The following is a 13,604-nucleotide window of genomic DNA, read 5'->3' as shown; positions in this document are numbered from 1 at the left end:
AAACCAGGAATAAACCAGGAATAAACCAGGACAGAACGAGGAATTAACTAAGACCACACCAAAACTAAAACAAGACTAAACACTACAGGACTTAACAGGACTTAACCAAGACTAAAGCACAATACAATTAATATTCAGTCAAATGCAGTTAAACACATTCTATTATCAAAAAGGTGCAGTTCTTATATTCCATTATTTAAGTTTAAAAGTCAAACAATAAAGTCTTTTTGTTTTGCTCTGTGTGAAGTCCTTATCAAACAACATGAAGAACAATTACCGGAGCCTGTGAGGGCCAAAAAGCTCTGGGTGGGTCTCTAACATGTCTTTGATATGACTTCAAAAATGACCTTCAAATGTGAGAAATATTTGGTTTATTTTGATGTTAGAAAGATGATAATAAAAGTGTTAATCTTGTGCTTGAGAGAACGTTTAAAAAAGGCAACTGTAGGTCAATGCGCTTCTCAAGACGAGCCTATATTGTAAATGTAACAGTGACACCTACTGGGCATAAGTACAACTATAGTGTCAATGACTTAAAAAACTGGAAACAGTGAGTTTAATGACATACTGAGGAACATTCCCGAGCAAAGCAGTGGGATCACCATGGAGACAAGCGAGTGCAGGATTCTCTGACAGAAAATTTACATATTGCAACGTGTAAAATTAAAGTAAAAGCATATTTATAATACTGTCTTTGTAAGTACGGTAATTTTTACAATTTTGCGTAGAAACAATTTGGATTTCATGTTTTGATTTTATTCAGATACTTTGTATATTTTAAAACTACAAAAATGCTTGCTAAATACTAACAGCTAACAGTGGCAGGACAGCAGAAGTCCAAAGCTTCTCCAAATGTAGGTTAAACACTAGTACTAAAACTACTCATTTGAGCAGGTATCGATTCTAAAAAAGTCACATTAAGAGGACAGAATTTAACCTTTCCTGAATAGCTTTAGAATGATCTTAAGCTGCAACAGAACAAGTATAAGGCCACAGACTAGTATACACCCATGGAACACTATGGAACCTACCTGTACGACTGAGGGATTACACAGATGAGGCCATATGGTAATAAAAGTACAGCGGTCCCTCGTTTATCGCAGGGGTTATGTTCTTAAAATAGGTGAAATCCGCAAAGTAGTCAGCTTTATTTTTACAATTATTATATATTTGAGTGTTCGTATTTGAGTGTGAGATGTGCTGTATTTGATGTATGTATCATAGATGTACAGGTTTCTCATCCATCTACACCAAACTTATTTACTAAACATCAGCCTGTCCAGGGACTACAGGTGGAAATTAGCATCTATGCTATAACCTGGCACCAAACATCTCTCCTTTTTTTTTTAAGGTCAATGTAATGTTGTGCACTGTCCCTGTTTCAAATAAAAGCATACCATACCATACCATACCATATGTTTTAAGGCTGTAAACCCCCTCACCACACACTTTATACACTTTATACACCTATATCCCTCTTCCTCAATGATCACTTTAAATTTGTTGTTAACGTGTCTCTGCTCCAGTGGTATCCACAGAGGCGCCTCTCCGTGCAGAGAAACACTTAAGTCCAAAGCGTTTCTGAAATTTGTTGGTGCAGAATGTTTCATTGAAATTGTGGGTTTTGTCGGGGAGAAAACTTTCAAACATACAGCACTTCAGAGTCACACTGCGATCCAACATTTACGTAAATTTGTCTGAACACATTCTGTACTGTACAAGAGACATGCCACAGAGGAGACTGATGGACAATGGTCTTCAGTTCCTTAGCCAATCAGGATGCAGAACACAATGCACATTCATACGCTGTTAAAAAAAAAAAAAAAAGCAAAAGAAGCAAAATTGCACTAAAAAATTATCTGCGAAACAGTCAGGCTGCGAAAGGTGAACCGCGATAAAGCGAGGGACAACTGTACTATAATTTAAGGTTGAAAATCACATTCTACTGTATAACTAAAGAGTGTTTTTACTATCATCGTGGTATTGGAATTGAGAATCACGTCTATTCCTATCAAAATCGAGTTTGGCAGTTTGTATCGTGACAGCATTACAGTTGAATGACATTTTGCTTTGTTAATCTTAAAGTAACAGAAGAAGGATGTTTCAATATTTGTTCCTCTTTACAAACAATCTATGTCTGACAAGCATGAACTAGGGCAAACTAGTGCTTATAGAGAAAAACATTATCAGAGGCATTTATAGAGACTGTACTTCAAATAAAAAAGTTACTTAACGGGTGGGCAATATTGACAAAGGTGTTATATTTCTTGCTTATCTCAATGACACTTCCTAGACAATATTTTTGCAATCCATGTGCTAAATAGTGTTACTAAAGAATAGACTTGATATTCAATACTGATTTCGATACCACGATGATAATAAAAATACTCTTTATTTAGCCATTTTGAACATTAAAAAATCATAGTACTTTCCTTTTATATTACCATGTGGCTTTATATCTGTGTAATCCTTCAGGGGTCCAGGTAGGTTCCATAGTGGTCCATGGGAGTTTAATAGTCTACGTGGTCTTATACTTGTTCTGATACAGCTCAAGATCATTCTAAGTTCATTTCTGTCCTGAGAATGTAACTTTCTTAGTGTCAATACCTTCTGAAATGAGTGTCTAGTTTTGATACCACTTTTAGTACTGATTAGTATCTGATTTTCGATACTTTTGACAACCCTAGTACTAAAACATGCCTGTAAACATCTTGTATTGCAGGACAGAGAAAGAACTGTAGAAACTACTAACCATAATACATAGAGCATAAATATTATCATTATTAAAGGTTCTGTACCTGATTCTTTGAGTAAACTTTGCCTTGCCTTTATTGTCAGCAAATATTAGTTCAAATATGTACTTTTGGGGAGAGAAAGGCCAACTCCAACACAAGGCAAAGAGAGAATTAGCTGATACTGCTGCTTCCAATTTGTAGCACATAAAACCGTCTTATATCCAGACAACGTTTTACGAGTGGAATTGTGAAAAGCGTTACATAATGTGACACTGAGACCTTTGTCAAATCTGCAGGATCCTCGTGACGTTATCAGCAGAGGGTCAGGAGGTGAGGGTGAGTCTGGGTTGGAAAACAGGACTGCAGATATCAGGAGAGAATAACAAAATGAAGGGGTGTTATGGAGAAAGTTGGTCAATTTCAGGATAATGTTTGTTAAACCAAATGTTTTCATGTCATAAAGTCAATTTGACTCAACCCAGTACAGACGGACGATCAAAACAAGACTGCTGTGTCTAATTATAAAGCATTTTTATCATCTCTGTACTATGAAGTAACGCTGGTCCACAGTTAGCATGCTAGTTGCTGCGCTAAAACAGTATTGTAAAATGTACTCAACGATAAGTCGATGGTACTTATTGTGACAGGCCTATACGCGATAACAGTTTTAAGTGAACTAGTACTGTTCTTTGTGTTTTCAGACAAGTACAGCACCTTTAAAATGTGTTTGACAAGTTTTGATGATTTTCATATTATTACTCGCTATGGTGGGAAAATATCTGTTGTACATATAAATAATAGTTTTACACCAGTCAAGAAGCAACTGGCGAGGAAAAGTTGAAAGTTGGAAAGTGGAGAGTTCTAGTTTAGAGAGTTCCAAATTAATGACAACACTTGTGAGAATTTTATCCAGGCCTGTTACAGTAACATATTTTGAAGTACGATATATTGCTGAAGTAAATATAGACGTTAAACGATAATATTGAAACTAATGTATGCCTCTGACACAATCACCCTAAAGCAGGATTATCCCAAAAAAACGACTCTAAATGTATAATCTGGTAATAAAATACAAACCACAGTACATAAATTTAATAATTCAATACCTACTTAGTTTGCATCTATAATGAGTTACAGTATGTATGCAAGTTATGTATTTGACCCTCTACAGTTCAAATATTTCTGTAGTTTCGAAAAATACCATTACCCACTGATACAAAGAAGTACGCACGATAAATAATGACCCGCCAAAAAATATTGCTCCATCTAAAGTACATTGAACAATAAGGTGATATAGTAATTATCATGACAAGCCTAATTCTATCCAAACCTTCTGCACAATTTACATACAAGAAAGTTTTTTTTTCCTTTCAATATTTAAAAAAATATTTCAACAAAATAAAAGGACTTTTTTTTATCATTTTATTTGTCAAATAATAGTTTCTGTGTACATTAGAGGAGTTTTGGCCTCCTGTATAGCATGGTTGCTAGTTAACAGTTATGCAATTTCCTAGTGTGATGTCACAATTTCCACCTGGTAAGTAAAATTTTAAACACAAAAAATTAACAAACTGGGAAAATAAAGTGTGAAATTTGTATCAAATCTCAAATATAATAATCTTAATGGCTTTTTAATAAAATGAGTAGTCCAACCTGTCATAGGCACTTAGCCATTAACTGCCCCAAAAACGTGTTGAAATAAATCCACTAAACATAAAACCATAGACTGTATTAAAAAGTGGATTAAAGGAGTGAGAAATTGGAGCAGAGTTCCATATTTGGAATTCTGACTGCAAGTATCATAGCAACCGACGAGCTAATCCGGTGCTAACACTAGTGGGAGCGACCTCAGGGAAATGAAGGTGCCTAATTGGTCTGTTATTAATGTTTATATCTTGATTTATGGACATAATAGTGAAATAAATATACCAAGATCAGATTGAGTGGGTTAATACAAACATTTTAAGACCAAAATGACAAGCCTGACAGCAGCAGTTACGAGTCGATGGCGCCGGAAGCGTCCCCATGCTCACTTACTATTTGGAATACGACGGCTAGTCCATCTATATATACGGTCTATGATAACAACAAGATAATGTTCAGTACCCAGTCGCTGACATTGCAAACATTATTAAATGCAAACATACCAATGCAAAGATAAGAATACCTCTCAATTCTTGAATGTGTGAGTGGGAAAATAAATTATCCAATTAAAGAAAACTTTTTTTTTTTTTTGTTTTAAAGTAAAGATTTACTTTGCTTTGGAATGCATGTAGGGATCACGTATAGCAAAGAAAAGTTTGGATCTCCTCAAGCAGCACAACAAATACAATAATGTTAAATGTAGTTCCTAAAATGTAACAGCCTGAGGTCGGTTACAAAACAGCTTGAATAAACACTTCACTTCTGAGTGGATGGTGTCTTTAAATGCGCAAATGCACTGACTTGGAAAATGTGTGATTTGAACAAAACAAGGTCAACAGTGCGAGATAACAGGACTACTTAACAAGACTCAAGTGTACTTAGTTACAGTACATGGATAAACTCTTATAAACTCAAGAGCATGCCTTGTGAATAAAAGCATCAGGATTCAGAAAACCACAATGTGACATCACTGGGTGGTAATAAATTTGTTGTGTTTTAAAGGAGTGATATGTAAGTTGGCTTGAAGACAGGCCAAGTTACAGGTCAGATCTGTGGAGAGTGGTGAGCTTGCCCACATTAAGAATGCTTGTTTGTCCATATTTTGAACAATAAAAGCATCTGCAATTGAATAAATGCAAGATAGATAAGTTTAATGCCCTACTGTGGAACATTCCAGGGAAAGAAATTACATCCCAAGTAGGTAGTGAAACCTCGGCAGAAAAGTGACATAGTGCATCTGTAAAGTGTAGAAACTAATAGATTTTAATAGCCTCAATAGAATACAATTGTAACCCAGCCAAATTTCTGATATTATTTCTTTACTGATTTCATAATAGCTGCTTAGACTCCCCCCAGTATTCTTTTAAACGTCTCCAAATACTAGAATGCAATGAGTCAGTGATGCCGTCTTTTGAATAAGCACCATTTTCTGCCTTTTTCAGTGTAATAGATGATATAGTGCTTGTATTGTATTCATTATGCAGCTCAAATCATTAGGGAGATTAGCTCTTGGAAATATTCAATAGAGAATGGTTTGTTGAAAAGGGGTTTTATAATGAGAAGCCCTCTGTGAGCTGTGGTGAGCACGGAGTTTTTTCAATTCAATTCAAATCAAGTTTATTTAGATAGCACATTTAAAACGTCTACTGATCAAACCGCTTCACACACACACAGTTGTCATAGTTAGTGTAACAGGCAATTCGCAAGTAACCTGCTCAAAGTTCCCCTCTTGTCTACTCTTGTCCCTCTTGTCTACCATATATTCACTCTCTCTGCTGTACATGTCCAAACCATCTAAATCTATAAACCTTTTTCCCCAAAACATCTAATATGCGCTGTCATTTTTAATCCAATCCATCCTCGTCACTCCCAATCTTGTGTAATCTGTTGCATTTTTATAACTAAATTCATCTTGTTTGTGAAAAGCACTTTGGTGGTAAGTGGCAGTAACAGCAGTGAACATGGCGATCTAACACTGTAGTTAATGTAGTAGATAAATCACTGTATGTCAATGTGGATGGTAAACTTAGCTCTGTGTAATTAATGAGGATACAACGTGCACTTTACAAGATTGTTTTAGAGATAAGGGACATGGTGTACTTTCACAAAAACACACAAGTGGAGTAGAGTCACTTTGGGTTGTTTGTTTTTAACCATTATTCAAAAGAAGTATGGAATCACTGGGCTGGATGATTCTTTTCCTCATCACAATCTTTGATTCTATTCTTAAAAAGCAAATACAAATTCATTATAAAATAAATGTCCATGACAAATTGAATCAATAAAATTTATAATGTAAATCTAAGTAATGATATGTAATCCCTCTTTTACCCAGTCCTAATAGTTATTGCCATTAAAGGCCCTGTACCAAATTATTTTTCACATTTTTGAGCAAAATCTGTCTTACCTTAGTACAAATATATATTGTATAAGCAGCTCTTGAGGTTAAAATAAATGTGCTGCATGCTGCCTGCAGTTTTACGGTCTCAATGTTTCAAAATAGAGGCTGAAATCTGGATGTAGATTTCAGCCTTTATTTTGAGGCAAAATCGTAATCATAATCATAATGTTTAACCAGTGGTTCTTAACCTGGGTTCGATCGAACCCTAGGGGTTCGGTGAGTCAGTCTCAGGGGTTCGGCGGAGGTCAAGACACGCACCCGACTCAAATGATTAGCGGACTGCGAGCGTCTTCAGACGTTGGCCCAATTCAACAAATGAACCCTTTGATGTGTCTATCGAAGTACCTGCCCAATTTAAATGAGCCGTTTGAACGGCATAAAAACATAAAACAACATAAAAACGAAGAAAAGGAACAGCCTTTGCTGTGAAAATGACATGAGAGGCACTTGCCAAGGTGAAACCACACGTTTCTGAACTGGTCTCTCAAAGGCAACAGCAGAAGTTACACTGATTTGCAGTAAATATTCATTATTATTCTAGCGTGATGGAAATTAGGTGAAGGGTATGTGTTAAAATGTAAAAAATAATAAATAGCATAAATACAATAAGTTCATTATTGAAATACATAAGGTTAAAAATTAAAATAATTTCAGTGTGGTGGTATTAAAAAACATCATGTCTTTGTAAAAAGGTATGTATGTAATTTGTTGTGAGTTCATGCATTGTATTGGTTTTATTCTTTGAACACAGTGATGTTAATGCACTATTCATTTTGTGCACCAGTAAAACATACATATGTCTTGAATTTGAAAAAAAAAAAAAAAAAAAAAAAAAAAAAAAAAAATATATATATATATATATATATATATATATATATATATATATATATATATATATATTATTATTATTATTATTATTTATTTATTTTTTTTCAATAAACAAGGGTTCGGTGAATGTGCATATGAAACTGGTGGGGTTCAGTACCTCCAACAAGGTTAAGAACCACTGTGTTAAACCAAAGCTCAAAACATACAACTATACAGGAGTCAAAATGCATCTTTGTTGAATGCATTTTTCTAAAGACAACCTACTCTATAAGATTCTATTCATTCGCAATTTCAGAAACAAAAACCCCACATCTGCATGCTGCTACTCTGCTTTAGTGTCTATACATTTTTTTGATTATTGTAGCTGTCTAAGTTGCATCCAAGGCTCTGCCAGGTTTAATTTAAGTTTGGTAGTTTTTAAAAAAGTTCAGTGATAAACTTACCATCTTCTGAGTGGTTCCTCCATCAGTGGGACACTCCTTAAAACAGACCCCAGCAACATTAAGAAGGCCGAGAGGAGCAGAGACGGACGCAAACCTGAAGACACAAAAAGGTAATGTATAAAGATTATAAACTATAACGTTATAACCCCCTGTGTAATATCTAGGCTCATATGAACCAAATTGTGACGCACTGTATAATATTTTTTTTTTATCAGAGCAAACATTATATTAAAGATTCAATATGTAACTTTTCTGATGGGGACCTGCATGTCTCCATGGAGATTTTATTGCCTGGAATGTTCACCAATATGGCATTAACCTTATCTTTCTCTTATTTATTATTTTTTATTGCAAGAAAAACATGATTTAGTTAGTTCTTCCTGTGGGTGGGCTTGCCTGGCCACAGATCTGACCAAGCGCTTGGACAGTTGATGTGATCTGCTTGTCTCCGAGATCAAGATTAATGCCATACTGTGGAACATGCTGCTTGTGTCTCCAGGGACACAAGCAGCAGATAGAAGATCCTCCACCAGATCCTCCTTTCTGAATATAATGTTCAACACAGACACTAGAAATAAGGTGGAGTGAGTGTCTTGCTCAAGGAAACAACAGCACTGGTTGGTGTAGGAACTAAACCGCCACTAATCTTTGTAACGGCTTCATTTCCCTTTTGTCATCAGATAAGCATTGTTCACTGACACATTTTTAGATAGTCTTCGGTTTTGGCCTATAATAAGAGTCCGGACATTATTTCCAAATACCAACTCCATGACGACAATAAGCAAATAAATAATTTCAACAGATATACAAGTCTGTTTCTGTTTCCAGCATGTGACTGTCATTGAGGGAAACTCTCTCCATTTCCCTGTTCCAAATGAGACATGATGACCACAATGGGAAGTATGTAATGCCACTGTCCTATTGACGGCATAGCAAATTGCAATAACATACACAAGTCAGACGTGTTCAGTGTCTGCCTCGTATAGGTTAATATCAATGTTCAATATATTATAGACAGTAATTTTTGGGCAATTTGAACCATAGAAGGATGAATGAATAATTTCTCTGACTCACTACAGATGCAAATTAACTACAGTATTTTCTATAAGTCTATAAGTTGTATTTTTTTCATACTTTGGCCTTGGCTTCAATACTCAGATGCGACTTATAGGTGAAATTATTCAAACAAGTAATTTCACATCTTCGTTATTGTCTGTATTATTATTATATCTACTACTCCTATACCATTAAAATTTAAAAATTTCAACATTATGGTAATTTAAAAGACATCTGAAAAAGACTGAACAAAAATGCCTGATAAAAGAAAACTGTATTCTACTGAGTCTGAGTCACACCAGACACGTATTCACTTCGCTGTCTATGCTTCATGTAGCTGAATAAATATAAATATGTTACGTTAGCATGCTGTACTGCTATTTAGCCTGTTGTTCTTTATTTTATTTTTATAACTTGCCTTTAAAGATAAAATGTCTGTTCTTGGTCTCGATTTTTGTAAAATAATTTCCCCTAAAAAATGGGACTTATAGTCCAGTGCAACTTGTATATGTTTTATTCTTCATTATTATGCATTTTTTGGCAGGTGTGACTTATACTCCAGAGCAACATATAGTTCAGAAAATACAGTACTTAAGTGTTTCATTCTGCTATTTATTTGTTTTATTGCAGCTCATGTTTTTTTAAACAATACTGTAGATTTTAAATAGTTTTTGTGTTTTTTTGCACTTTGGTTATTGTCAGTCACTACATAAATTAGTTACAATATTATCGTTAATATTAACTTTCCATAATTTAAAAAAGTATAATCATTCATATCCAGAAAAATGTTTTAACTGTCAGCAACTTTCATAATTATCATTATACAATCGTTAATCACAATTATTCTGGCCATGATAATTGTGACATCAAATTTCAATACTGTCCCATGGCTAAAATACAGCTCCTTTAATTGTTGTTGTTTTTTTATTTTTTTTAATCAAACAACTTTATTCCAACTGATTTGCTTAATTAGCATGCTTGGATGAAGCTTGGTAGTGACAGTATTTTACAGACTGACCCATATTTGAAGCAGGTTTCACTACAAGGACTTTGACATTTTGCAGTCATGGATCACTGGTGCGCGAGTTATTCTGTGGCCTCAGCAGTTCTTCAGTGTGTCATAACTTCACTATATTACATTCCATCATCTGATCATCTTATAATACAGTCTGTGTGTGTGACTTTGGTTGTTTAGTTTCCGCGTTTCTAAGAAGTGTAAATCCCCACAGGAAATGTCAGGTCGATTCCTTGAAGTTGGGTCATTAAGCTGCATCTTAGGGCTGAGCAATATTACAAAATATACAATTGGGTTACTAATATTGGTCAATTATGTTTTTCAATTTGATTTGATTATATCTTATTAAAACTGACATGACAATTACAATATCAACTTATTGTTCAATACATGATAGATGGAACAATAATTTTTCAATATTTATCGTGGGTACTTTTTTATGTACTAGTGTTAATATTTTGGTCATTTTTCTGTACTACAATGAGGTTTGAGCTGCGAAGGGTTGAATTACGAACTTCTATATCTCATTATAGATACTATTTTTATTTGTTGTTTTTTTACTATGTTGTACTTTTAGAATAGTTTTTGGGGGATAATGTTGCTTTATGGTTTGGTTTCAATATTATTGTTTAAACGTTTATATATACTTCAGCAATATAACACATTTAAAAGTGTTATGGTGACAGGCTTATTGGCTGTAGACGTCTGTATTAAAAGCTCCAAGCTGATCACTGACAATCAGAAAACTGAATCTCAATTTGATTTAAAAAACTAAATTGAGTAATTGACCAGCTCTGGGGGCAACAGTAGCTCAGTGAGTCTTTATCCACTCATACCAGGATTGGTGTTTCGAATCCCACTCTCGACATGAACTTCAGTGGGAGAGTGGTCAGCTCCACTGACTCACAGGTGATTCCAGCTCCCATATGAATACTGTTGTCGTGTCCTTTGGCAAGACACTCAACCCATTTCACCTCCAGTGTCTGTGCTCACTGGTGTGTGAGTTCTTTGATGTAAAATTGCTTTGAGTGCCTTGAAGGTGGAAAAGTGCAATATCAAAATGTGACCAATAGGCATGCATTATTAACCATTTCAAAATAAAGGACAAAAATGTATCTATAGGATCTCAGCTTAAACTTAAAATAAATACTGCACATGCTATAATCCATTGTTGATTTTCTTTCAAATATCATTTACTATGCATTACTGTGACATTTGATACTGCAATAAAACATCTTACAATAATGCTACTATAATAGATCAAATTGCAATGTTAGGTCAAGTTGCCCTATATGGACATCAATATAATGCTTATGATAGTTTGTGCTCCCAGTAAGTTCTCCCAAATGTTAGTTGCTCAAGTTACTGTCACTACTAGATCAATATGGCAACATGGGGGAAGTGTCCTGCCATAGGACACAAGAGCAGTATGCACATTGACATGAGATGTCTGTCGTGTCCTTGGGCAAGGCGCTTAACCCACCTGATGCCTAGTGCCTACATATACTGGTGTATGAATGTTTGTGTGAATGGGTGAATGGTTCCTTGATGTAAACTGTTTTAGTGTATTGAAGGTGGAAATTGGTTGTTACAACATGGTAGCATTTATGCTTTTGTTAATTAAAACACCAAACTATGCTATACTCTTTGCTACAAGATTGTAAACAAAACACAATAGTTATACTTTTAAAAAGCAGTATGTTGGTAGCAGTCAATGTCAGATTTGAAAACAAGGTCGCACTATGTTCTAATGTGATTTGTAAGTACTATAGTATAGTATGGCATTAATACTTTTCTATCTCTATGAAGACAGGTGATGCCACCAGGACAAGATATGTTTGAGCAATACTGTGATTGAATGAAACATAGCTTAATAGCTCAACATAGTTTAATTCCATACTTTAAAACATTCCAGTTACAGTAATAGCATCTCTTTGGACCAGCGTAACTCCCATCAGAAAAGTTACAGAGTGTGCCATTAATGGACATTTGTATGATGAAATCTGCAAATAAATTTTACCTTGGGTCAAGATTCTAGATACTAGATTGTAGACATACTGAAACTCTATTTCGATTCCAATACCATGGTGATACCACTGTGATAATGATAATAATAATAACAATAATTCTTAGACAATAGATTTTCCACATTAAATCATAGTACTTTCTCATATATTACAATGCGGCTTTGTATCTTATCCCTCAGTTGTTTAGGTATGTATCATAATACCCCATGGGCGTATACTAGTCTATGTGGTCTTATTCTTGTTCTGATACAGCTCAAGATCATTCTAAAACTATTCAGAATGGTCCATTTCTGTCCAATGAATATGACTTTTTTAATATCGATAACAACTGTTACCAAACTTGGCCTGATGGTGACACCTGCATGTAGGCAAGTTTAATGCCATACTATGGAACATTCAATGCACGCATGTTTATGTGTGACAATAATTGGCACATTTAAATGTTTTACAATGAGACAAAAGCACACTGCTACTATCACTACTGCTACTATAGATGCTACTACTTATTAGGCTGCTACCACTTATACTCTTATGATGATTAAAGCGCAGTAGGACACATTGGCAAAACTCGTTTTAAAAACATAAAACTACAATATTACTTGTAGACTAACTATAGTTGTCATTATAGAAGAGTGAAACTAACTAGAAGAAAATACGAATGGGATTATATGAAGTATAGCCAATTTAAGATTTTTAGCTACAGAAAATTCACTAGAGATTGTAAAGAAATCCATGTCAAAACATCAGGATAGATGACACACTTAAATATACAATATATGTAACACATCAATAGGAGACAGTTCAGATAAGCCACTCAACTATTAGTCTATAAACATAGATATTTCTGAAAACCTCATGATTCATTGCATTTTAACCAGATAACATATTGTATTATGCAATAACACGTAAAAATCAATAGCAAAACAACACAGCCAGAACAATGTGTACTGAGCATCTCACCCTTTTTATCCATCAGCCACACAAAAAGAAGCCATGGCACGTATCCTACTGGGCCCCAAAGCACCAAACCTGCGATATCCGACTTGGTGAAGCCATAAGCGTGCACAGCTGAGTTTTGAATAGGTCCCCAAAAGTTCCATACCATCCCTTGCATTAGTCCTAACAGAGAAAACAATGCCAAAACCAGCCATCTTCGCCTGTATACTCTGCCATGGACGACTGGCGGTGCGTTCGCCTCGGCTAAAGATGGGACTAAAAGCGGTTCCCTTTCGGCCTCGGTGCTCGAAACGGCACCCATAGTCGTGTTTTTTAACGTCGTCCCTTCTTGTAATGCCGATTGTCCGTGTCACAGCCGAAGAAAATCGTATAACCCGACGGAAGACAGCCGACCAAAAACAAAACAGACCAGTATCATGTCATCTGACCTCACTGCGCATGCCTGACAGGAAGTAGAGCAGAATAAAGAAACCGGACATGATTAGCCGCCATTTTGGA

The 13,604-nt window shown here is 35.2% G+C and overlaps 1 protein-coding gene across 1 annotated transcript in view; it reads right to left on the bottom strand.

The window, feature by feature from the left end:
* Nucleotides 1–13,548, bottom strand: part of slc49a4 (solute carrier family 49 member 4) — an 88,008-nt gene extending 74,460 nt beyond the window's left edge. The window contains exons 1-2 of the mRNA XM_033987569.2: nucleotides 13,110–13,548; nucleotides 8,052–8,145 (exon numbers count right to left, since the gene is read on the bottom strand). Coding sequence (XP_033843460.1) covers nucleotides 8,052–8,145; nucleotides 13,110–13,407 — 392 coding nt within the window. The 5' untranslated portion in view covers nucleotides 13,408–13,548. The remainder of the gene's footprint in view (nucleotides 1–8,051; nucleotides 8,146–13,109) is intronic.
* Between the last annotated feature and the right edge of the window lie 56 nt (nucleotides 13,549–13,604).

The sequence above is a fragment of the Periophthalmus magnuspinnatus genome, chromosome 21 (assembly GCF_009829125.3).
Source record: "Periophthalmus magnuspinnatus isolate fPerMag1 chromosome 21, fPerMag1.2.pri, whole genome shotgun sequence".
Lineage (NCBI taxonomy): Eukaryota > Metazoa > Chordata > Actinopteri > Gobiiformes > Gobiidae > Periophthalmus > Periophthalmus magnuspinnatus.
This window is presented reverse-complemented; position numbering and strand designations above follow the sequence as displayed.